Source organism: Sorghum bicolor, chromosome 1, assembly GCF_000003195.3.
Source record: "Sorghum bicolor cultivar BTx623 chromosome 1, Sorghum_bicolor_NCBIv3, whole genome shotgun sequence".
Taxonomy (NCBI): Eukaryota; Viridiplantae; Streptophyta; class Magnoliopsida; order Poales; family Poaceae; genus Sorghum; species Sorghum bicolor.
Window position 1 is genome coordinate 57,189,594 of NC_012870.2, and position 25,266 is coordinate 57,214,859.

At 45.8% G+C, this 25,266-nt stretch overlaps 4 protein-coding genes across 4 annotated transcripts in view; 3 read left to right on the forward strand and 1 right to left on the reverse strand.

Annotated features, from left to right (window-relative positions):
• LOC8058057 overlaps window positions 1-3,196 on the forward strand; it is a 48,120-nt gene extending 44,924 nt beyond the window's left edge. The window contains exons 57-63 of the mRNA XM_021462671.1: window positions 33-392; window positions 1,144-1,302; window positions 1,380-1,655; window positions 1,767-1,967; window positions 2,048-2,100; window positions 2,175-2,283; window positions 2,468-3,196. Of these exons, the coding sequence (XP_021318346.1) occupies window positions 33-392; window positions 1,144-1,302; window positions 1,380-1,655; window positions 1,767-1,967; window positions 2,048-2,100; window positions 2,175-2,283; window positions 2,468-2,839 (1,530 nt within the window). The 3' untranslated portion in view covers window positions 2,840-3,196. The remainder of the gene's footprint in view (window positions 1-32; window positions 393-1,143; window positions 1,303-1,379; window positions 1,656-1,766; window positions 1,968-2,047; window positions 2,101-2,174; window positions 2,284-2,467) is intronic.
• LOC8058060 (beta-amylase 3, chloroplastic) lies at window positions 12,570-15,639 on the forward strand. Its single transcript, XM_002464870.2, has 4 exons — window positions 12,570-13,325; window positions 13,994-14,204; window positions 14,332-14,442; window positions 14,556-15,639. Exons 1-4 carry the CDS (start codon window positions 12,775-12,777, stop codon window positions 15,354-15,356), a joined length of 1,674 nt encoding a protein of 557 aa, XP_002464915.1. The 5' UTR covers window positions 12,570-12,774; the 3' UTR covers window positions 15,357-15,639.
• On the forward strand, window positions 18,805-19,677 carry LOC8058061 (probable CCR4-associated factor 1 homolog 9). Its single transcript, XM_002464871.2, has one exon. The coding sequence runs from the start codon at window positions 18,805-18,807 to the stop codon at window positions 19,675-19,677; it is 873 nt and encodes a 290-aa protein (XP_002464916.2).
• LOC8058062 (metacaspase-1) lies at window positions 20,180-23,921 on the reverse strand. The gene is made up of 5 exons (XM_002467425.2): window positions 23,336-23,921; window positions 21,822-22,152; window positions 21,061-21,181; window positions 20,633-20,848; window positions 20,180-20,541 (listed from the first exon to the last, which is right to left on the reverse strand). The coding sequence occupies exons 1-5, from the start codon at window positions 23,661-23,663 to the stop codon at window positions 20,482-20,484; spliced, it is 1,056 nt and encodes a 351-aa protein (XP_002467470.1). The 5' UTR covers window positions 23,664-23,921; the 3' UTR covers window positions 20,180-20,481.

A 25,266-nucleotide genomic window follows, 5' to 3' on the forward strand; every position in this document is an offset into this window, starting at 1 on the left:
TTCTTTAAACACTTACATGGAATGTGATTCAGGTTTGGTCAAGGAGAATCACTGGTCTTGGTGATGGGCTAGTTCAAGGGACTGAAGCATTTGCTCAGGGTTTGGCTTTTGGGGTTTCTGGTGTTTTAAGAAAGCCAGTTGAGAGTGCCAGACAGTATGGTGTTGTAGGCATTGCACCTGGTATTGGCCGTGCTTTTGTGGGTTTCATTGTACAACCTTTAAGTGGGGCTCTGGATTTTTTTTCACTGACGGTTGATGGAATTAGTGCGAGTTTTATGAGATGTGTCAACATTTTAAGTAACAAATCTGTTCCGCAGAGGATAAGAGATCCTCGCGCTATCCATCAAGATGTTATAGTAAGAGACTATGACAAAGTTGAAGCTGCTGGACAGGTTACATTGCTTGTTTTCATATTGTTTGTTTCTTTTCCTTTTTGCTTTTTGATGGAAAAATAACTGTACAAACAGATTCATGATTCCCGGAGTGTAGGTCTCCAGTCTAATCTCTATTAAGAAACTCAAAACAAAGTAGTAATATATTGTGAGAAGAGTAAGTTAAATCTAGTGGATGAGATGAAGCATCCTTGTGAAATTTCATACATGTCAGGAGTTAGGTTCATCACAGTCAAGCCAGCATATCACCCTTAAGCAGTAGCCAACATCAACAAGCTTGAGACTCACTCCACTAGATTTACTAGTAAATCCTATCTTCAGTCGAAGTTTCCATACATGCAGCTGTATTACGCACATCACATGAATGCTTATTTACCCAGTAGCAAATAATTTGGGCACTTGTTCTATTTGTTGGTTTTTGAGCACAAAGGAAACATGGCCACTATTACGGAATGGAGGGAGGACACTGAAACGTATGCTTACATGCCTTCAAAATTATGCTAAAGACTTGAAACGATCAAATTATAGTTTTTGGTTGCTACGTGAGCAGTTGTAATCATATAATACGTAGTGATGTACTACAGATTCAATCCAGCTTTGTTTTAATTAGACAAAAGGTTCACCCTTGCTAGATTGATCAAACACAGGATGTTTCCAAAGCAAAAAAAAATAGTAGATAGTTGTCACGTTAGTACAGTTCTAGTCAGATTTTTGGCATGATGTACACTTATTTGATTACTCTGTTCTGCAGATGGCCCTTTACCTGGCAGAAGCCAGCAGATATTTTGCATGCACAGATTTATTCCGGGAACCTTCGAAGTACGCATGGTCTGATTACTATGAAGACCATTTTATTTTACCAAACCATAGGATTGCTTTAGTCACTAATAAGCGGGTGATGCTGCTTCAGGTAAGGCTTATTCCTTTCTGATCGTATTATTGTGTTACTTCAGAAGTTTGATTAGAACTGATTGTCTTCTTTTGTAGTGCCTGGATCTAGATAAAATGGACAAGAAACCTTCCAAAATACTTTGGGATGTTCCTTGGGAAGAAGTACTTGCATTGGAGCTAGCAAAAGCTGGGTATCAGAGGCCTTCACATGTAATTATACATCTGAAGAATTTTAGGAGGTCAGAGAACTTTGTAAGGCTTATTAAGTGTAACATTGATGACGAACAGCAACCTCAGGCTCTTTCACTTTGCTCTTCAATTCGGAAAATGTGGAGATCTCACCAGGCAGCAATGAAAGTTATACCATTGAAGGTAATCGCTCCTGTTCTCCTTAAGCTTCTTTTTTTTTCTTTTTTTTTCTTTTTTTTTTTTGTAACCAACTCTCCTGAACTAAACTTGTACTTCTGAACAAAACCATAATAGGTTCCATCAGGCCAGCACCATGTGTATTTTGCATCAGATGATGATAATAGGGAATCCCACAGTCTATGTAGGCCTTTGCTAAGCTCGAGAGGAACATCTACTGATGTTGAGCAACAACTCATAAACAATACAGTTAACTTCCAGAAAATGTGGAGCAGTGAACCAGAAATTCAGAGCCGATGTAAACTAGTTGCCAAACAGGTAAGTCAGCAGAATCTGAGTGGCTAAAAAGAAGGTATTTCAGATGTGTGATGTAAAATTATTGTTGGTGTTTATTTTAGATTGCGGACGACGGAAGGGTGTTTAGCATATGGAGGCCTCTGTGCCCTAATGGGTATGAATTTTGACATGGTATAACCCACTAATGTAACTGCTTACATACCGAAGGTACTGAGCCAATTATTTCAGGTACATCTCAATTGGTGATGTTGCTCATGTTGGCACCCATCCACCACATTTTGCTGCTGTATACAAGAACATCAATGGGAACTTTGCACTGCCGGTTGGCTATGACCTGGTCAGTTTTCAATGAGATTTTGTGTCATATATGCTTGGCCAGTGTTGAGCTTATTATACTGAAATAATATAATCCTCTGTTACTTTTATCGTGCATAAACAGTGACTTTTTTTTATTTTGGAACACTGTATGAGGGGGGCAGTCTTGTTGATAGATTTTGCTTTCATGATTGCCTTGCCTGCAGGTTTGGAGAAACTGTGCTGAGGATTACAGGAACCCTGTGTCAATATGGTTTCCAAGGCCACCGGGGGGATACGTATCTCTTGGGTGTGTTGCTGTCCCTTCATTCGAGGAGCCCCCTCTTGACTGTGCTTTCTGTGTGGATGAGAGACTCACGGAGGATGCGGAGTATGAGGAGCAAATCGTATGGGCATCATCTGATGCTTACCCATGGGGATGCTATATCTACCAAGTTCAGAGCGCCTCACTGCATTTCATGGCACTTCGTGTCCCAAAAGAAAAATCTGAGCAAAGGCCCAAGAAGATGTTGGAGTCATTATTTGTGCAGCGAGCATCAGAGACTCCATGTCAAGACAAGCAAACGTGCCGTGCATGAAGAAGGTGTACATAATACATATACGTGCGTGGAAGAAACTCGACTGGGACAAAGGACTGAGAGTCTCGTGCAAGAAAGCTCGAAGAAAGCCGCTGCTTTCGGACCACTGCATTTCTCCGTGGTCAAAGCATACACAGAGCCTTGCATCCCAACACTTTAGTTGGCAGCAAGTTTTGTAAACTAGAGTAGTAGGTTGAAAGTTGTAAATATAAAATATTGTAACGTTTGGTATAGTTTTTGTCCAGCATTACATGATAATAGAAATGTTCGGATGGATAATTATCACGCATTGTGTCTGTGATTTGCGCTCTTAAAATGTTACTCTCTTAATTTCAATTTGTAAATTATTTTGATTTTTATTTTGTTATGTATCTAGATATGATGTACTATGTCTAAATATATAGCAAAATCTATATATAAAAAAACAAATGACTTATAGTTTAGAAGAGATGGACTATATGGCAAAATTTATATATAAAAAAAATAAAATTTATATATAAAAAAATTAAAACAACTTATAATTTAGAATGAGACAATACTTCATCCTATATATTCGACATGTAACGTGTTATTTATTATTCTCTCCATTTTCAAATTCAAATTGTAAGTCAATCTTGAAAAGTCAAAACACCTCAAGTTTAACCAAAATTAGAAAAAATTAAAAAGATTTATAACATTAAATAGATATACTATAAAAATATAATTAATAAAGAATCTAATAATAATCCGATATCATAAATATTATTATTTTATTATATAGATTTGGTTAAACTTGAAACCCTTTGACTCTCTTGAAATGACTTATAATTTAGGGGATGGAGAGAGTATTCTCCTGTCAACATAGAGGAGAATCTTACACCTTGTTTGTTATTTGTTTGAACTTATCAGTTGAATCTGTGTTTTTTTTTTATAATAAATTAGCCAACACTGCTTTCTGTCATGGCTTATCAGCCAAACAAACATATAATCTTCAGCTTCTCTCTTACCGCTGGCTCGAAGATTGTTAACCCCGTTTTCTTACCCATGGAGTAAAATTAAATCCCTTGCAAATTTATTGGTTGTCTAAAAGCTTTTTGTAACATGCCGGGTTGCCGGCGGAAGTACCCGCACACATCCTGGAAGAGGAAGCACTGCTACTGCGTGTGCACCCTCACCTCACTGTCGCGCCCACCGTCACGAATCCAGGGCAAACTCCCGGTGGAGCAAGATTTTTTAACAGGAACTTGCTGGAGATAAGCACGCGGCACGTAGGGCGCCCGATTGACGTGCCACATCACGTAAGGCGCTCCCGTCCCGTGCCTCCGTTTCGGATGAGATCTGGCGATGGATCGTCCGTCTGTCATCTCGCATGCATGCACGCAGGAACGTCGAACGCACGCGCACCTCTGAATTGAAGCGCAGGTCCGGCACGCAACGCCGCTGTGTGGACCGACGGGGACGGGGACACGGCCGGTGGTTGTGGTCCACGGCGAGGCGGACACCCGAGGGAGACACAAGACCGTGACGCGGACACGATCCGATGGGGACTTGAAAAGCAGACTGCCGCTCGTGCCTGAATTCTCATCGAGCGAAGAAAATATCAGGTACTGGAGAGATATTTCAGCGGAAGCGCAAATTGACTGAAATTGTTAGCTACCCACAGTTTCAAATGCCCGTGTATTTCTTCTTCTTTTTTAGTGGAGGGAGTTACTAGTTTCCTTTGTTCCAAGAGGAAAGCTAGCTTGTCAAAGGGGCCGTGACCAAGCAGCATGCCAGTGGTGACATCAGCAGCAAGCAGCAGCCAAGCACTTGGGACCATGGCCAGGCTTCTCAAAAAAAAGTCACAAGCACTTTAGATGATGAAGCGGACGCAACAGAGGAGAATAGTCGGTGTGTGGAGGTGGAACCATAGCCACAAGCGCGGCCCGGCCGAAGGGGCCCAAAAGGTCACCGGCGCCGGTGGCCCGCCGGGGGCCAAATTTAACCTGGCAACGCGAAAAAAGCGCAAAAGAAACAAAAAACCAGCGAAAGCAGCGGGTCGGTCCCGCGCACCCGGCGGCGGTCGGTCCGGTGAACATGGGGTGGAGATGCAGCGGCGACGGGGCCGCGCGGATAAGGCGGCCATGCGAGCCACGCGTTTGCTCTTGGTGCCCGCGCCTGGCCGTGTCACCACCAGCTCATCGCCTACGCAGCAGGCAGCACCAGGACCCGCCTCGGGATCCGGCTCGCCAGTCACCAAACTGCTCCAGTACTGTAGGATTTGTCGCGTGACCATAGTCCGTGTAGGATTTGTCGGTTGGTTTGTTCATGCATGGTCATGTTCACGGCCTGATTAGATTAGAGATAAAAAAATTTTGGATGTCACATTGGATGTGTCGGAAGGATGTCGATAGAGGTTTTTAGAAACTAATAAAAAAATAAATTACATAGCTCGTCAGAAAACTATAAGACAAATTTATTAAGCATAATTAATCTGTTATTAGCATATGTGAGTTACTGTAGCACTTAAGCCTAATCATGGAGTAACTAGACTTAAAAGATTCGTCTCGCGATTCTCAACTAAACTGTGTAATTAGTTTATTTTTTTATCTACATTTAATGTTCCATGTATGTGTCCAAAGATTCGATGGGATGGATGAAAAATTTTTAGATGGGGGACTAAACAGGGCCTCAACGTTAACAACCATTTCTGCAGTAGTAGTATTTACTTCGATTATCTACTCTTTTTATACTATTAATTGATCAGTTGATCAAGTTGACCGGTGCCAGGCATCGCGGATCCGATTGGATTGGATCTTGGAAGGAGAGCGTGGGAGACGGTTGTGACGACTTGCCCTTGATCTACCGACGGATGTGATCTTGGCACCTACTTTTTCTTCTATCTATTTTTCCTTGTTGATGAGTTCATGTCAAAACATGAAATAACTTACGAGAAATGAGGTCTATAAATGTGACCTAGGCCAAAAAAAATCTAGTTGGAACACTAGCCACAAGATAGATCAGAAGTGAAAAAACCACACAAAAGCAAAAAAAAATGCTATCTCAGAAGTTATGGTAAAGCAAAGAGCACAAATTATATAATTACTTTTATTTTCTTTTTTTCCAACTCCAACACAAATACTGCTAATCGGCCTTGGCTTCATCTAAATACAGGGGCGGAGCCATAGCTGCCCTAAATATAGATTTCCAGATGGCACGCGGCCCGTTGGCACGGCCCAAGGCACGAAGATTTGGCCCGGCACGGGCACGGCCCGGCCCGGTGATCGACGGGCCCGTGCCGGCACGGCCCAAGGCAGTGGGACGTGCCTGGGCCGCCACCTCGGCCCAAGGCACGGCACGGGCACGGCCCGAATCAAGCAGTGGCACGATGGCGGCCCGATGACCCCCAACGGCTATTTCAGCCCACCAGAGGTCCAGCACTCCAGCCCACCAGGCCACCACCCCGCCCCGCCCGCTTGCATATATAAGCGCTCACCCAGGGGTGGAGCTCAACCCTAACCCTAATTTCCCATTCCCCATCCCCACAGCGCCGCAGCCGCTCTCTTCGTCCCATCGATCGACTCATTCGCTCTGCTCCGGCCTCCGCTCCGTCTTCCTCGATCTCCCTCTTCCGACCGCCGACCGCCGGCCAGGGCCACCACTAGCCTTGTCGCAGATCCCGCTTGGCTCCACGACGCCGCTCGCCGCTTGCCTGAGTTGCCTTACCCTCTCACTCTCCTCCCTCCTTTCCCCTCTCCACTCCTCTATCTCCTCTGGTGAAGCATGTGAGTTCATCTTCCTCACTCAGCCGCTGCTCGCTGTTGTCTCTAATGGATGTCTATCTCTGTCTCGTGTCTCATCTTGACTCGTCGACCGCTTGTCCTCCGGCACCGGGCTCCGGTAACGCAGGTGCACTGTCTAAACCCTAGATCTGCTCTGCTGTCTTACTCTCTCAATCTCTCAGTCTCGGTTCTCATCTTTATTTGTTCTTTCTTCTTTGTCTTTGCAGGTTCGTGCCTGACGCCGCGTCCTCCTCCTCTGGAGTAGTGGACATGGCCAGGCCGCCAAAGCGCCCGTCGAGGGGCGGTGCTGGAGGTCTGGTGGGTCCAGGTCATGCTCAGCCATCGAAGTCCAGTGCTGGTGCAGGGCTCGCAACGCGAGGGGCGGATCTGCATCCCCCCCTCGACGACGGCGAGGACCTAGCGCCGCATCCGGACGAGGTCGAGGATATGGAAGCCGAACTCGAGAACGATGACGACTTGCGTGAAGACGCTCGTGAGTTCTTCGGCATCGACCTCGGTGACCAACAACCGCCCATCATCAACCTCGATGGGGATGGGGACGACGACGGTGGCGTGGCTGCTTCAACTGACACTCGTGGTACTTCAACCACGGGCACTGGTAAGCGCAAGTCTATTGTGTGGACTTACTTTGATGAGATCAAGGATGAGAATGGGCTACGATCCTGGTGCCGTATGCAAACACTGTCGTTCTCGGTATTCTGCTAGATCCACGGGGGGCACTGGGCATTTCAGGCGGCACATGAGAACCTGCATGAAAAAATAAAAACATGCAACTATGGTTCAATCTAAACTTGCACTTAACGCTGATGGCTTGAAAAACTGGGTGTATGATCCTGTTGTTGCTCGCACTGAGTTGTGTAGGCTGATAGTTAAGTTAGACCTTCCCTTAGGCATTGGTGATACTCAGGCCTGGGAAGATTATATCAAGCGTGCTCATAACCCTTTGTTCGAGCGGGTCTCTAGGCAGTCCACAACTAGGGATCTTGGCAAGTTGTTTGCTGATGAACGGTCTTTGCTTATGAATTCTTTGTTGCCTACTTGTTCATCTGTGTCTATCACATCTGACATTTGGTCTGGTAATGCTAAAGAAGATTACATATCTGTTATTGCTCATTATGTTTCTGCTGATTGGGAGTTGCAGAAGAAGGTTATTGGGTTTAGGCTGATTGAAGTGAAACATACTAGTGAAAACATAGCTGATAGAATATGTTCTATGCTTGAAGAGTTTAATTTGATGGATAAGACCTTTGCTATAACTCTTGATAATGCCTCTGCTAATACTAGGGCTTTTGAGATTTTGCAACCTTGCTTGTTTGGTTACATGGGTTCTTATCCTGCACCTACACGTGAAGAACCTCATAAAGTTAACTATTTGTTTGTGCATCAGCGTTGTACTTGTCATATTATTAATCTGATTGTTAAGACTGGTTTGAAGAGGACTAATCCTTATCTTGAAGCATTTAGAACTGCAATAAACTTCTTGAATTCCTCTAATCAGAGAATTGCACTGTTCAAAAGCTATTGCATTTCTAAAGGCTTAAGACCTAGAAAGTTTGGCTTGGATATGGATGTTAGGTGGAATTCCACCTATCTAATGCTTAAGCATTTGGTGCCTTACAAGGAAGTCTTTTCTGTGTGGATCACCACTAATCATGGTGAGAACTTGTTGACTAGAGATCATTGGATTGTTGCTGAACACATGTTGAAATTCCTGGAAGTGTTTTATGATGCCACTCTTGTTCTGTCTAGTGTTTATTATCCAACTGCTCCACTTGTTTTGCATCATCTTCTTCACATTGCTGAGCACTTGCATGAGGCTGAGAATGATGCAAATTTCAGAAATATTGCTTCTCCTATGAAGCTTAAATTTCTGAAATATTGGGAGAAAATTCCATTGATCTATTCATATGCATTCATCCTTGATCCTAGAGGTAAATGGAAGGGCTTTGTTAATGTGCTTGGCTTGCTCGCTGAGAGTACTGGTGTCTCTTATACTCTGTACTGTGGTGATGTTAAAGATGAGATGTCCAGGCTATTTGGCAAGTATGAGGAGAAATTTGGTGGTGCAAGTAGGTCTCAAAGGGTTGCAATGCCCTCAGCCTGTCCTGGTAAGAATAAGCAGGTATGGGGAAGGATCTATGGAGGTCCTGGTGCATCCCCTAGCCTTTCCCCCTCATGTTCATCTAGTCCATCTGCTGCTAGTGAGCTCCAAGCTTACTTGGACAGTGACCCAGTCACTGATTGGGATGAGTCATTTGACATACTGCTATGGTGGCGTGACCACAAGCTAACCTATCCAATTCTATCTATTATGGCTCGCGATGTTATGTCTGTTCCTGTCTCTACTGTCTCTTCGGAGTCTTGTTTCAGCTGTACCTCCAGGATTCTAGAAGACCAGTGGCGGAGATTGTTGCCTGAGCATGTGGAGATGCTCACCTGCATCAAGGATTGGGAGCAAGGAGCAGCAAGAGAACAACATAAAGCTTAAGACTTTGACCTGGAGGACAAGTTCAAGAACCTCGACCTGGATGAAGTAGGTGAAGGGAGCGGCAGCAGCACCGGCAGTGGTGGTACTACTGCTGATACTAATGCTGGTACTTGATGGGAGAAAGAAGGAAACTGCCCAGGTAATGAACTTGTCTTAAAACTCAAATCATCACTCAATTCTGTATAACATTTCTTGATAATGGATTCTACACTTTGCAGGCACATTTTGGTGTCTTGGTGCAAGAAGTCTTTTGGTGCATCTTGGTGCAAGAAGTCTTTTGGTGCATGTCTTTTGGTGCAAGTGCAAGATGTCTGGTGCAAGGACTCTGTAATAGGATAGAACTTTCATATTTGCCTTGCCACTGATGCATTGCCACTGATGCTGGCTATTGTAAATTTGTAATAGGATAGTTGAACTAAGACTTTGAACATTTGAGCTGGCTACACTCTTTTTTCCTTTCTAGGGTTTCTCACAAGGGTGAGTTTTACCTAGAAAGGTTTTTAATGAGGCAGCATTGCACAAAACAGCTCCTTTTGATAATATATTCATACTATCTTATGCTGCCTGAATTGTGTCTATATTGTGCTACCTGAATTGGCTAAGTTCTGAATTTGTGTTAGTGTTTGCACTTGTGCTCAACCCTCTCACTTGAACGGGCCACGGGCCAGCCCGGCACGGCAAAATTGGCCGTGCCCAACGGGCGGCACGGCACGGCCAAATGGCCCACGGACTGTGCCTTGGGCCGTAGGCCAGGCACGAGCACGAAGGAGGCACGGCCCGTGCGGCACGACGGCCCGCTGAGGCACGACACCGGCACGGGCCAGCACGGCCCGATGGCCATCTATAGCCCTAAACATCAAGCCATGGCTATGGCTATGTCTGGCATTAGCAATGAAGGGTTCCGATTTGAAGTTGCACACTATAGCAACCCCACCCCCTTGGGGTTTGTTTCACTGTTGGCGACCGCTCGACCAAGGTGAGATTTGACGGCGAGTATATAAGAGATGGCTGATGGGGCAATTGGTGAGCATTAAGTTTGCTCCTACTTTGTGTTAGGTGTTCTTTCTTTTAGCCTGGCCCACAACATATAATAAAAAAAATATAGAACAGCCCAATGCGAGATTCTTGACAAGCCCTTTTCTTCTCTGGTCTCACATAAAATATGTTTGGTGTTGCGACTCTACGAATACACAAGTTTATTCCGGTCACCAAGATGAGGGGAAAAAAAAAGGTGTTCTACTAAGGCTTTATCGGCATAGCTGAGGTGAATGCTCACATCACCTACAAAGTGGATCCGCCGTTGAGTGCAACTAATTTTTTTTTTAGAAAAAGGAATCTCTATTTCGGTCTCTACAAGAGTTTTGCACACAAACCATTCATTATTACAAAGTTCAAACTCTAACAAAAAAAAAGGAGCTCTGAAAAAGCAAGCGAAGCAAAGGATGCAAAAGAGCCAAACGACGAGCTAAGCTCTGAGCCTATGAAAAGACAGCTATTCATTTTTAGCAAAGATCTTCATTGTTGTAGTCTCCAATAGTCGACATACCAACTTCAAATGGATTACTCGTCCTCCTTCTGAAGGGTGGACCAAAGACTTCCAAAAAGGTCACCATGAAAATAACTTGTAAATAAGTGCGTAACATTTTTCTATAAAAAAATACATCATTTCTTGTCAATCATATAGACCAAAATATTGCACTTGCTCCTACTCGAAGTTTAGTGCAACTATACTTATGTTTTTTTGTTGAAACATTTATGGTTATTTATTAATGTCGGATGACATTTTTATATTGGCTCTAATAAGAAAGTGAGCCTAACAATTGTTTGGGGTAGGACTTAGGAGGTAACCGTTCAAATTTGGATCCTCTTTTAACTCAAATCCTCTTTGACGTAGCACCTTAATTACTTACAGCCTGATACCACCGTGCATTAACCCATCTGATAAAAACATGGGCAACTGAGCAAATGTGAGCGATTGTAACTGTACAGCAGTAGTGACTAGAGATGAAAACGGTAAGAATATTTTCCGACCGTATTCGAGACTGAATTCGTTTAGAGAGGTTCAGATCTGTCCGTATCCGAGTCCGAATATTCAATATCCGATACCGTATCCGTATCCGAATACTTAAATCGTATATTTATGATGTCAACATCCAATTGTATTTTATCTGATATGATTGACATTATTCGTATTCAAATTCGAATTCAACCAAAAATATAAAAACAAATATAATATCAGTAATATCCATTTGTATCCGATCCGTTTTCATCCCATGACAGATTCGATAGGACCACAGGGAGAACGGACGGACGAGATGGTAGCACCTGAGCAGGCCCTGCTGGTAGGGGCGTCTAGGTGCGTCCGCTGTCCGCGTCTATGCTGACTCAGACTCGCGTTAGGCTGTTGGTCCGCAAACAAAAGGCGCAAGCTTCCAACACCGGCCATGTACCAAACACCAGCGGTGCGCCGATAGAGGCCAAGGCTTTGTTTATTTCTAAAAAAAATTAAGATTTCTCATCATTACGACACATAGATAGAACATTAAATATAAATAAAAAATTATCTAATTATATAATTTCTCTATAATTTAGAAGACAAATCTTTTAAATCTAATTAGTATATAATTAAATAATAATTATTAAATATAAACAAAAATACTATAATAACTAAATCTAAAATTTTTCGTAAACTAAACAATGACTACAACCACAGAACCCAGCTCGCTGGTCGCGCTTGGACCGGACCGCCGGCGGCCTCACGGCCCGTCGGAACCGCGGTTTGAACACGTCAACCCGCGCGCCACGTCGGCCTCCCGCTTCGAGGTCCAGTCCAGGGCAGATAATACTTTTCTTATCCGTTTCCATGGCCTTGCATGCTCTCGCAGCCAAGTGTAAGAGAACTGACGTGGCGCGCCTGTCCGTCGACGCGGTGCGCATCTGACCGACTGACGACCCCGAATAGGAGTACTCCTATCTGATAGCGTCGCGTCGTCGTGTAACTCGTGCTACGCTGATCACTCACACACACACACTCCTTAAGCCCGCTTTGGCTGGGTGAGTAACAACAACACTGGTTAGCTCAGCTCTTGGACACTCAGTGCCAGTCGGCGTCACACGTCAGCCATGGCTCGTTGCTTTGTCGCATTTGTTCTTGTGAACATGTGGTTGGATCGCGTTTATGTCGGACAGGTGTCAGGCAGGGGCAATTAGCCGCTGCCTGATGAGACAAATTAAATAAAAATAATAATTTGGATAAGACCACCAGCGGTGCCCATCAGCCGCAGCAGGCAACGGAACGGACGGCACGGACGGGTAGATAAAGCTGACGCAATCATCAGTCTCCCACTAGGTCGCGTCCACTCGATTTAGTCCTAATCCTAGTCGTTAATTAATTTGATTAGGGATAAGCCGCCCGTGCCATCCATGGCCATCGCCATCGCCCCCGGCTCCTTCCTCTATAAATACAGCTCCCACCGCACGCCGAGACTCTCCTCCCAATTCCCCTCCCATTTGCTCAGCCTTCTTCTGCAGACGAGTTTGAAATTCATCTTGTTCAATCAAATCGTCCTCCTCCTTTCTCTCTCGCCAAGCACAAAGCTTCTCTGCGTTCGTGTTGCAGTTGCAGCCCTGTATTGTTGATTGTCTGGTCAGTTCCTCTCCGATCCAGAGGCAAAGCAAAAGCCGCCATGGCTCTCACGCTGCGTTCCTCGACGTCGTTCCTGTCGCCCCTGGACCCCACCTCCAAGCTCCTCCACAAGCCCGCCGACGAGGCGCCGCCCTGCTGCGTCGCCATGCCCCCTGCGCCGCCCAGCCGCAGGCCGCGCGCGCTCAGGGCGTCCGTGGCCGCGGCCGCTGCCGCGGCGCACTCCCCGGCGGCGGCGACGGACCGCGCGCCGGCGGAGGAGCTGCTGCACGGCGGCGGCGGCGCGGGCCAGCAGCACGGGCTGCCGCGCGGCGGGGTGCCGGTGTACGTGATGCTGCCGCTGGACACGGTGGGGCCCGGCGGCCAGCTGTCGCGGCAGCGCGCCGTGGCGGCCAGTCTCATGGCGCTGCGGGGCGCCGGGGTGGAGGGCGTCATGGTGGACGTGTGGTGGGGCGTCGTGGAGCGGGACGGCCCTGGGCGCTACGACTGGGAGGCCTACGCCGAGCTCGTGCGCATGGTGGAGCGCGCCGGCCTCCGACTCCAGGCCGTCATGTCCTTCCACCAGTGCGGTGGCAACGTCGGCGACACCTGCAAGTAAGCATCTCCATTCCGTACCTTGCTTGCCTGGTTGCCTGGGTTCTGATAGCTGTAGCAATCACGCTCATAAAGCTGCGACGTTGATTCGTTGCGAGCTGAACTCTTGATGCTTCAGAGTTCAGATTTCGTAGTGTGAAATCTACTGCGACGTTGAAGGTTTTTGAGGAACCAATTGCTGTTCTTAGCTTCAAAGGTGTATTATAATCTAAAAGCATAAAGCTCAAACAGGGGGTTACTGGGTTTGGTAGACGGTTACTGTAGTTTCTAGCTTTTCATTTGTTGGTCCCTTGCACGCAAGGAATTTGGTATGTCCCGGTCGGCAAGCAATCAGAACACTATATTACTGTTAGCAAGAGAACAGACACAGAAACGTCCCTATCACAGGAATTGAAAGGGGAGTTGTGCCTGATTAAGTGGTCATAATTTGGCAAACCTCTAACCAAGAACACTAAGATTGTGCATATGTTTGTAGTGCTAAACTGCTAACCAACAGAAGCAAATTGTGCCTGATTTATGTTAGTATAATTAATTTTGCAACAGAACAGATGAAACAAAAACTGAGTATGCCTAACAAACTTGGATGAAAAGGGTGAATGATTTCTCTGTTGTTGGTACTCTTAATTGATTGATTGATTGATTGATGTTGGTTGCTCTGACGTTTGCAGCATCCCGTTGCCGCCATGGGTGCTGGAGGAGATGAGCAGCAACCCGGACATCGTGTACACGGACAGGTCCGGTCGCCGGAACCCTGAGTACATCTCCCTCGGCTGCGACTCGCTGCCGGTGCTCAAGGGTCGGACCCCCATCCAGGTCTACACCGACTACATGCGCAGCTTCCGCGAGAGGTTCCGTGACTACCTCGGCAATGTCATCGCGGTAATGATCAATTAAAACCAGACCGTTGTTACCATCACTTAACATTGCAATAGCGGTTGAGTTGAGCATAAGAATGTCATGATGTTGTGATCTTAGGCTAAACCACACTTGCGTTTCACTTTTGCAGGAGATCCAAGTGGGCATGGGTCCTTGTGGAGAGCTGAGGTATCCTTCATACCCTGAGGCCAACGGAACCTGGCGTTTCCCGGGCATTGGCGAGTTCCAATGCTATGACAAGGTAGGAAACAACACCGGCACACCTGATGATAATGAATTGTTGAGGCTTGAATGGTGTTCGGAGTAGCCGGTGAACGTTTGCTGAATTGTTGTGCGTGTTTTGCGTTGGTACAGTACATGCGGGCATCGCTGGAAGCCGCGGCAGTGGCGGCCGGCCACGAGGAGTGGGGGAGGGGTGGACCGCACGACGCCGGCGAGTACAAGCAGATGCCTGACGACACAGGCTTCTTCCGGCGCGACGGTACGTGGAGCACCGAGTACGGGCATTTCTTCCTGGAGTGGTACTCGGGCATGCTCCTGGAGCACGGTGACCGCGTCCTGGCCGCGGCCGAGGCCGTGTTCGGCGGCACGGGCGCAACGCTCTCCGCCAAGGTCGCCGGCATCCACTGGCACTACCGGACCCGGTCCCACGCGGCGGAGCTCACGGCCGGGTACTACAACACGCGGGACCGCGACGGGTACATGCCGATCGCGCGCATGCTGGCCAAGCGCGGCGCCGTGCTCAACTTCACGTGCATGGAGATGAAGGACGAGCAGCAGCCGCAGCACGCCAGCTGCTCCCCCGAGCTGCTGGTGCAGCAGGTCAAGGCCGCGGCCAGCAAAGCCGGGGTGGAGCTCGCCGGCGAGAACGCGCTGGAGCGGTACGACGAGGCGGCGTTCTCGCAGGTGACGTCGACGGCGCGCGGCGCGGGCCTGGCCGCGTTCACGTACCTGCGCATGAACAAGACGCTCTTCGACGGCGACAACTGGCGGCAGTTCGTGTCCTTCGTCAGGGCCATGGCCGACGGCGGCGCAAGGCCAGCGCTGCCGCGGTGCGACACGGGGCACTCGGACCTGTACGTCGGGTTCGTCGACGCCTCCAAGCAGAGGAAGGCGCCCGACGCCGAGAGCGCCACCGCCGCCGCGGCAGTGTAGGTGGATGCCCATGCGTGTGCGTGCACACAGACACATGCGCCGTGCTGTTGTATATGTGTAGGGTACGTGCACCGGAGGAAGGGGAACTGTATAGATTCAGTCAGGGCCTTGCAGGTTGCAGAGTTTTATAGGCTGTAATCGAGCAGGTAGGTAAGGAGGCAGGCATGTCAGAACTTAGGCTGTCATCAGTTTATTTGTTCCATTTCGAACTGTATCATAAGGAGCAGCTTGGTGACTGTTCACTGTCATGAAGGAAAATAGAAATGCCATTTACTACAAGTAACTAGATGAGCTACAAATTGCGCATACATTTTCACACTGCTCAGTAGGAAACACGGTAGGGGCGGGCTGTCCGGGATGGCCAGGCATATATCCTAGGGCATGTACAACGCGTCTGTCTGAGCCGTCAGTATCTCACGAACTTTGCAAACACCCTGAGGTGAGGTCGTCGTCTCATGAGCCGAGGTAGTCGTCTCATCGAAGTGGCTCGTTCGTCCTCACACAGGCCGACTTTTCTTTTCAGCCGTACTTTTCCTGCCAGTCAGCAGCTCACAATAAATCAGCCAACAATAATTTCAACCATGACTTTTCAGACCAGCAAACAGGCTGGTGTTAAATACGCACCAAAATCTCTCCCACCCTTAAGAGGGCACACAAACATCAAGCATGGCGGTGGAGGTTAACTAGACATGGAGGCAAGCTGGGAGTGCAGCCTCCACATACACCGCACCGCCGACGGTGTATGGCAGCAGCGAAGGTGAGCTAGGATAGTGGACAGGGAGGCGGGAGGTGCACGAGGATCCGTTGTCGAGGTCCAAGAAATTGCCGGATTTCACCGTAGAGTTGGATTGTGCAGGATTCAGGTGCATTCTTGCTCTCCTTCAATTGGTGTGTTCCTCGAATTCACTCAATGGGACCTGTAGGGGTGCGGCAGCACTCTTCTGTTGCCTAGCCGTGCGATGAGATGAGGACAATACTGGGGGCAAAGCTCATCCCTTCCAGCAAACGGCGCTGGTGGCCTAGGTTAGTAAATGACATTAGCAAGATGGAAGACGAAAGAGCACAAGATATTGAGCAAAAAGACATTTAACTCAATAGTGCTTAGAATTAACAATATGTCATTGATGTAGTAGAAGAATCAAAGTCAGGCAAACACTACAACTATTTCACAAAAGAGACCGATAAAATAACAAAAGAATTGAAAAAGATGAGTTTAGAGGCTGAACAACACGCAAATGTAGTTTCTCATGAAAGTATCAACATCAAAGCATGCAACTCACGGATACAACTATTAGATCTAATCAACTCACAGATGAATATCTAATAGTTGTGGTGTTTTTGTGATGTTTAGAGTTGAATATCTGCAACATTAATTGAATAAAAACACTCTAGGCAGACACAAGCTCTAATCAACTACTCAAGATGCAAACTCTGAACATCAACTGAACTAAAAAAAAAAACTATTTAGCACCCTTCAAAAACTAATCAACTACTTTTACCACCACCAATAAATACAACTAAACCTAATCAACTACAAAATCTGAACCTTTCAGAACCAAGCTACAAATAAAAACACCTCACCCTAACCTAAACTACAAAACTTAAAAAAAATACATAATACACCACCTAATGCTCATCAAAAACTCACAAACGAAATAATCTACAAAACTCATCCAAAAAGACACATACACGAAATAAAGAATGGGCAAGCAGATCTAACCAGAAGATATACAAAAAAAAAAAAAACACAAGACAACCTAAACGCTCAAATGCACACTCTGAACATCAACTGAGCTAAAAAAAATATGAAAACAACAAGCTAAGAAAAATACACTCAGCTGATGAACAAAAACAACTTAGTACCAGAAAATGCCACCAATCAACTACAAAAAAAATAAAAAAAATGTGCAATGTATATCATTCTTGAATTAATTAAAAAACTCAACCTAACATAAACATCATACACTCTGTGGACCTCATCATGAATTGAATAATGAAAAGGTGATTGAAGCCTTGATACGAAGCCAAACTGAGTGCCTGAGATATCATAGCCATTAGCAAAAACAGCCTAAAACAAAAAAAAAGCAAAAAAATGTTTAAATTTGTCGGCAACAAACATTAAGAATCATGGACAAAACTACTAATACAATTATAACCAACATTAAGGGTCTGTTTAGTTTCTCCATCCATACCAAAACTTTACACCCCAAAACTTTTAGCCATAAACTTTACACATGCAATCTTTGCAGCTAGTTGTTTAGATGTTCCAAGAGTTTTTGCAAAAATAGAGGGTGTAGTGGTGTCAGGCTCGAACCTCAATGCAAAATGAAAAGTTTTGGAACTCTTGGCTCCCAAGGCCTTGTTTACTTCCCTGAAAAATTTGCAAAATTTTTTACATTTTCCGTCACATCGAATCTTTAGACACATGCATGAAATATTAAATATAAACAAAAATAAAAACTAATTGTACAGTTTGGTCGAAATTGACGAGACGAATCTTTTAAGCTTAGTTAGTCCATGATTAGATAATATTTATCAAATACAAACAAAAGTGCTACAGTGTCGATTTCCCAAAATTTTTCGGAACTAAACAAGGCCCAAATGTCAAAACTTTACAAGCCTACTTTTTTTGTAAAAATTGCAGAAGAGGTGTTTAGATCTATTTTGCAAAAAAAATTGACAAAAAACCAAAATCTTTTTGCATTTTGAGAGGAACTAAACTGGGCCTTGTTTAGTTCCAAAAAATTTTGGAAAATCGACACTGTAGCACTTTCATTTATATTTGATAAATATTATCCAATCACGGACTAACTAGGCTTAAAAGATTTGTCTCGTCAATTTCGACCAAACTGTGCAATTAGTTTTTATTTTTGTCGATCTTTCGAAAAAAAGTTTTTATTTTTGTCTATATTTATTAATTCATGCATGTGTCTAAAGATTTGATGCGATGAGAAATCTAAAAAATTTTGCAAATTTTTTTTTGAAGTAAACAAGGCCGGCCGAGGATGAATCGCTGCGTGATTGCCGAGTGCCCTTGTCGGAGCCCGAAAACGTTAGCAGCCCCTGCTCCAGACTCGCAAACGGATATAGAGTCCGAAAAGTATTCAGAACCGAACCGACCTCGATCGTATGAAACTGCCCCTGACGCCCTGACCACCGCACTATATATGTCCACGACGTACGTGGGCAGGCAGGACAGCAGGAAGACTTCGAGGTTTTTACGATCACGAATTTTCGACAGCAGCGGACGAATTTACGACAGCAGCAGCAAAACCGGAGGAGGGCCATGAACATGAACTCCACCGTGCCAGCAGGTTGTTACAGCGCCATGCCCACGACACCGCTGCAGCCGGCGCCTACGCCGACCGCGCCCATGACGCCGCTGAAGTCGGCGCCGATGCCTGCCGTGCCCACGATGCCGCTGCAGCCGGCGCCGATGATGCCTGCCATGGCCACGATGCCGCTGCAGCAGTCGGCGCCGATGCCTGCCGTGTCCACGATGCCGCTGCAGCCACCGGCCGTCCCCATGATGCCGGCGCCGTTCGCCGTCCCTGTACACGAAGTCTGGGCCGACAACTTCCACGACGTGGAGGCCGCCATCGGCTACTTCGCGGCGCACGCACGCTGCGTCGCGGTGGACGTGCACTACCCCGGCGTCGTCCACGGCGCCGCCGACCACCACCACCTCCACGACCTCGTCGCGCTCACCGCGGAGCAGCGGTACGCCACGGTGAAGGCAAACGTGGACGCCCTCAAGCCGCTACAGCTCGGGCTCGCCGTCGTCACCGACGACGGGATGGTCGCGGCGTGGGAGTTCAACCTGTCCGACTTCGACCCGGCCGTCGACCCCCACGCCGCGAGCTCTGTCTCGTACCTCAGAGGGCGCGGCCTCAGGTGCGACGACCTCCGCCTGCGCGGCATCCCCGTGGCGAAGCTCACCAGGGCGCTCCGTCTGATAAGCCGGCCAGGGGTGTCGTGGGTCACACACACCGGAGCGTACCACGTCGCGTACCTGATGAAGGTCGTCAGCGGCGGCAACAAACTTGCCGGTGATGTAGCCGGATTCATGGCGGCCGTGCGGCGGTCCCTTGGCGAGGACGTCTACGATGTGGCCACGATGGCCTCGGACTGCCGAGACATGCCGGTGGGGCTGGAAGGCATCGCAAGCAGGCTCGGAGTGGCGCCGCCGCTGTCGATGCACCCGCTCGCTGGCGCCGGCAGCGTGCTCGCGCTTGGAGCCTTCATGAAACTACGGTTTCACGTGTTCCGAGGTAACGTTGCCAGATACAGAGGCGTTCTCCAAGGGCTGCAGGCTGCCTAAGGGTCATCATCGTTCAAGCAGACATCGACGAGATTTCTTCTGTTTTTTTTCGAAGAAAAAAAATAAGTTTGATTCGGCTAGTGTTAATAGGCAAGACGAGATTTCTTCTGTTTTTCTAGGGAAAGAAAAGTAGTTTTGATTCGACTAGTGTTAATAGGCAATGTCTTGTGTTGACAGTTTTTTTTTTTACAAAAAAAAAAATCATTCTGTTGCCGGGCTGAGCAACTTCCAGCCAATTATAGGATTATATTATATATATGGGATTGGCCTCGTCGGGCCAGCGTGGGCAAAAATTATTCATGCATATACGGATCATATATCTGTGAAATAAACGACATGTACTTATCTTCCATAGTTCCATACCAACACTTCACCCGTACTTTATAAACCATTTATAAGCACAATCAAACGGGAAAGCTTCAAAACCGAACTAGTGTACTCTAACCCTTCTGCAGTGAAATAACGATGATTCGACGAGAAAAGGGAAAAGGAGAAAGAAAAATGAAACTGCAGCTGGCCTGAAAAGCCATTAAAATACTGTTCGCTGATTTATTATGAGAGAAAAAACACTGCAGGCTGACAGAGAAAACATGGTTTACGGTTTATAAGACAAGTGAACTGAGCCGTCAAAGTGCATTCTCCTTTTACAACTGTGCACTGAACATTGCGAGGGCATGGGAATAAAGGGCAATCCCACGCGTTGTTAACAATCGCGATGGATGGAGGACATCTAACAGTGAAATGTACGATGATAACGTGAAACGGGAGGTGCTATATAATACATTGGGCAATACCATGAACGCGTCATAGGGAGAAGGGCTTCGCATAGACATCAAATGTCTCGCACGCCGTCAGTTGTGGCTCCTGCACAGAACAACGCAGACAGATATCAATATGAAACGCTGAGGATAACTTGAATAAACCGACGACTTTCATATTAAGCTCAAGAATTTACCTGTCTCAGACCACCAGCAGAAAGGCTCCCTCCAGTAAGAAGCATTGTAATTAGTGATGTAACAGCACCACCACCGACACCCGCTGAGTCACCTGTGTTGCGTATTGTCGAACGCATGGAGTTCAAGATACTACCGTAGGTGGTGCCCTGTCCACGTTCAATAGCTTGGATGAAGCAGAATGTCATTGCACCAGTCGAAGTGATCTTTGACAAAGCCTGATCAGAACAATTCCAATTGAATCAAATGCTATGAATGACAGTGGGTTGAAGCAGACCAAAACAAACTTGATCAAACAAATATAGTAAACAAGAAACTGCATAAAAAGGTGATCTGCCAACAGTCCCCTAAACAGACTTGCCTCATAATTTAAAGAGTAGCTCATAGATATTACTGCAATAACTTGTAGAGGAGTGGATCTAGAACTTACAGAGGTATCTGCAGAGGTCTGATCATCATCACAACCACTAAATGAAATAGCCTCCCCACCACTAGTGCCTTTCCAGACACCAGATCGTGGTCGGTGATCTTCCCATACATATTGACCACTCCTGTAATATCAATATAGATAAGAAGCCTTAGTTGAAGAGAAGTCTATCATAACTAGAATCTCTTATAGATGTATATGATTATCAGCCATACCTAATAAGGATAGAAACATAAGACTAGAATCAGCCTAACAAAAATTACATTACTATTCTATGCCAGATAAATCTTTCACTGATGCAACAGGGATAAATTAGCTGAACAGATTCGTGTTGCAAAGATTGCAATGATGTGGAACAGAGGTATGTGATAATAATAAAAAATGATATGACACCTGTTGCAAACAAATGGCATCGACAGAGCACATCATTCCCAATTTGAATTCATGGAAGTAATGAGATGTGTGCTAGCAGCGATACAGTCAGCAATTCTAGCTCATTGGTACTTGGTGCTGTGCCCAAATTGTATTTCAATAAAATCATATCTATGATGAATTTAAACATAACAAAACTAACATGAGATTTGCATTAGGTTCAGCAATAGGTAGCAGATTTTTTTATGGGATAGATAGCAGTTTTTCGCAGTGTTAATTCCAGATATCAGAAGATAATAAGACACATTAGGTTCAGGAACAGCTCTTCATATGCCAAGGGTAAGTGAGAGAAAACAAAAAAGATCAAATGACCGTGCATAATATAAAGTTACCTGCTCATTCTGCAGAGGTAAGGCAAATCAAGTGCAGTCCCACTATGACAAGCATCAATGAGTGCATGAAGTTTAACTCCATGAGGAAGTGGTCTAACTAGTGCTGTATTTATCTCATCATCCACAATCATTCCCTGTGTCTCAAAATCCAATGGGCAGAGGGTTTCATCGAACCCATCAACCTCATCTCCACTGTAGTTTCTTTGTTGTGCTCCATGCCCAGAATAATGGAACACCAATGAGTCTCCAGGTTGACAACCTTGGACAAGCCAATACATGGCCATCCTTATGTTATGCTTTGTTGGGATTTTGTAGGGGTCGGTTTGTTCTTCTGCAAGAATGAAACCAAATTTGTTTAATTTTTTAGGGTTCACAAGAGTAGAAACACCACATTATCAAAAAGCTTACACTCAGTGCATAAAGTTTTCAAAATAATCAAAATGTAAATTCATCTGAGATGTCAAAAAAAATGTAAATTCATCTGCCATCTAAATTGCACCTAATGTAAATGTGCCTCAATTACATGTGGCACCAGAGATTTGACATAAAAAATAGAGGACACAAGAAAAGGAGCAACCAAGCTCTAAGGTAGTATTTGCACTTCAAATCTTTCAAAAAATATTTGCACTTCAGTTGGTATATAACTTGGAAAATCTAACTCAACTTGAGCAGAATATTCAAAATTAGCTAATAAAGTATAGAAGGCAGATCAAGTAGATCAGTAGGGAAAAAAATGATAAGCATAAAGTACAATTATGTAAGTATTTTAGACCAGGCACAGACAGATATATTGAACACAGATAACATTCAAAAGATGGACATTCAATTTAGAAAATTCCCAAACTGTGGAATTGTATTCATTTTTTTTTTTTTGCAAAACATAAAATTCCCATATTTGGAAGGATGAACAGTACAAAAGCCTTAATTCCTTTGCAGAAACTTGCAGGACCCGCAATTTATATAACCACCTTAAACAGTCTGAACTTTTCGTGAATTTGCAGTTCCACATTTGGGATGCAATTGCTGAAATCAAAGTTAAGACAAAATCTCATGACTTGGAAAGATACTTGCAGAAACTATACCTTCTGATTATCTCAATTCTCAACCTGAACAACATCATCTATGATCCAAAATGGCAAAGCAAGTACATATTCATGTACTTTTTTTTTCAAAGAGCCTGAAGCAGAATCATTTGGTCAGGCACACAATATTGAAAGAAACATTCATTCATGCAATCCTCCAGCATCAACCCTAATAAAATATGAATTCCCGCAATTTCTCCAATAAGCCAAGAATAAGAATAACTGGAACGAATAAAGGAGCAAAGCCTCCTCCAATCATCATATCCCATCGTATCCTACCCTTAGCAATCAATCGCATCGCACCACGAACCATGTATAGGATAATCTGATACTGGCAAAAAGTTGACCCGAAATTGCGGCCAGCCAATTCGATCGACTCCCTAGGGGACGGTAGAAGTAGCAATGGAGAACAGGGGGTGCGGGTCTACCGACCGTTGAGCATGATGATGGAGTCGTCGGGGAAGTTGAAGCGCGTCATGAGCAGGTGCCGCATGCACTTGGCGTCGTTGATGCAGCCCTTGAGCTCATGCCGCGAGTACCGATACGAGATCCCGCACACCACGGCGCGCTTCCGCCCGTGCACCGGCGGCGGCGGCGGGCCCCATCCCGGCGCCTGCTGTACGGCGCCGCGGTTGGGGTCGGCGGGAGGGGCGGGGGCGACGTGCGTGACGGCCCCACAGATGGCGCACCGGATGCAGGGAGCCCCGTGCGGCAGCTGCAGCGGGGTACGGCACCCCGAGCAGTCGATCAGCATCATCATCCTGCCCGCCGATCTCGGAGCCGAGTTGCCCGTGGCTGTCGGCGCCGGAGACGCGACGAGATGAGACGGATCGCCGCTCGCCGGCGAAGTGGATTGGTTGGTGACTTGATGCGGTCGTTGGGCGTTGGTGGATTCGGTTTGCGCGTGGCTGGCCTCGTCTTGTTGTCTCGATGGGAGAAAAAAAAACGCAGCACAGCGCGTCAGCGCCCGCGGCCCTGGGGTCGCGTTGCTGTTTCCTTCGTCGAAAAGAATGGTGCAGCTGCAGTGATGCTGGTGCTGATTGCGTCATTAGAAGTGTGGCACGGTGCGGTCCAGGTAACCAGGTTCGACCTCTGCCGATGATCGCGTGATCAACGCTTGGAAAAAGTAATTCATTCGACGAATAAATACTGCAAATGGGCACTTTGATTATTGCTAACGCGATTAAATCCTGTTCACTAAGAATTTGTTTGGTTTGGAGATAACCTAGAGATTGTATGATCTCGTCCCTAATTTGTAAGAACCCATGTGATCAACGCCGATTTAATTTTTAAGATTGTATGATCTCGTTTTTGTTTGGTTGCAAAGAATAGAATATCTATATTTTTTTGATTGGTTGCGGATACGACGATGAGTCTCGTCGACCATAGACCATAGTCACCCGCCCCGCCCTTTCACTGGTGATGTGGTCTATTAGCATCATTGGCGCACTACCCACACTCGCCTAGCAAGTCACGCTGAGCTAGGCATGAAAACGGATCGGATGAAAATGGATAATAGCTTCTTTATATTCTAATTCTTGTTTCTTAATTGGATTCGGAGCGGATTGGATATCATACAGATTTGAATACGAATATGGAGGACTCGGACCGGTATCGAAGCGGAAGCGGAATTTTTAATGTCGGATAATATGTGCTTACGTGTTGTTTTTTATGATGAGGAACAATTCATTAACCAAAGTCATAAAACGGTTGTGCAACAAAAAATAATCACCATCAATCCACCACTTTGATTTAAGATATCCAAAAATTAATACAAGTTAGCAGTTTGAATTTAAGAGTATAAAAAAATGTGTAAAATAAGTAAATATTCTTAATTATGCAAAACTTTGCCTTCACTCTTTGCCTTGTATTAGTTCTTCGCTTTGGAAGAATTCTTTCATTAGATGAGCTTTTGTTGTGGGCTGCTTGTGTCATGGGCTAGGCTGACTTATATTTTTTTCACTTGGACTCCTTAAAATATTCAGATTATCCTATTATAAGCGTTGGATACTCCGCGTTCAATTATCGGATATATATCCATCGGATTTCACCAATCTCATATCCTACACCGCATCCGCCTATAATCAGATTCGGATTATCCATATCCGCACGGATATTAAAACATTTATCCATATTCTTAAAATTCGGAGCGAATCACAGCGGAGGATTATCCATACCACTTTCAACCCTACTTAGAGCGAGTGTGGCGTCTGCACCTTGTTCTCATGGTCCCAAAACTGAACACCCTAAAAACAGGACGGACCCATCCCATCCCCTTTTATCCTCCAAACCGATTATTTTCGCTGAAATTTAACTTATGCTAATGCTAAAATATTATAAGAGAAATTCTACGAGGAATCACA

Excerpts from the sequence above, each read along its gene's own strand:
- LOC8058060 (XM_002464870.2), top strand. The coding sequence starts at position 12,775 with ATGGCTCTCACGCTGCGTTCCTCGACGTCGTTCCTGTCGCCCCTGGAC. Across the intron at positions 13,326-13,993 it reads AACGTCGGCGACACCTGCAA|CATCCCGTTGCCGCCATGGG; the intron begins GTAAGCATCTCC and ends TGACGTTTGCAG. Across the intron at positions 14,443-14,555 it reads AGTTCCAATGCTATGACAAG|TACATGCGGGCATCGCTGGA; the intron begins GTAGGAAACAAC and ends GCGTTGGTACAG.
- LOC8058061 (XM_002464871.2), top strand. The coding sequence starts at position 18,805 with ATGGCCACGATGCCGCTGCAGCAGTCGGCGCCGATGCCTGCCGTGTCC.
- LOC8058062 (XM_002467425.2), bottom strand. The coding sequence starts at position 23,663 with ATGATGATGCTGATCGACTGCTCGGGGTGCCGTACCCCGCTGCAGCTG. Across the intron at positions 22,153-23,335 it reads CTCCATCATCATGCTCAACG|AAGAACAAACCGACCCCTAC; the intron begins GTCGGTAGACCC and ends TCATTCTTGCAG. Across the intron at positions 21,182-21,821 it reads TACCTCTGCAGAATGAGCAG|GAGTGGTCAATATGTATGGG; the intron begins GTAACTTTATAT and ends TTGATATTACAG.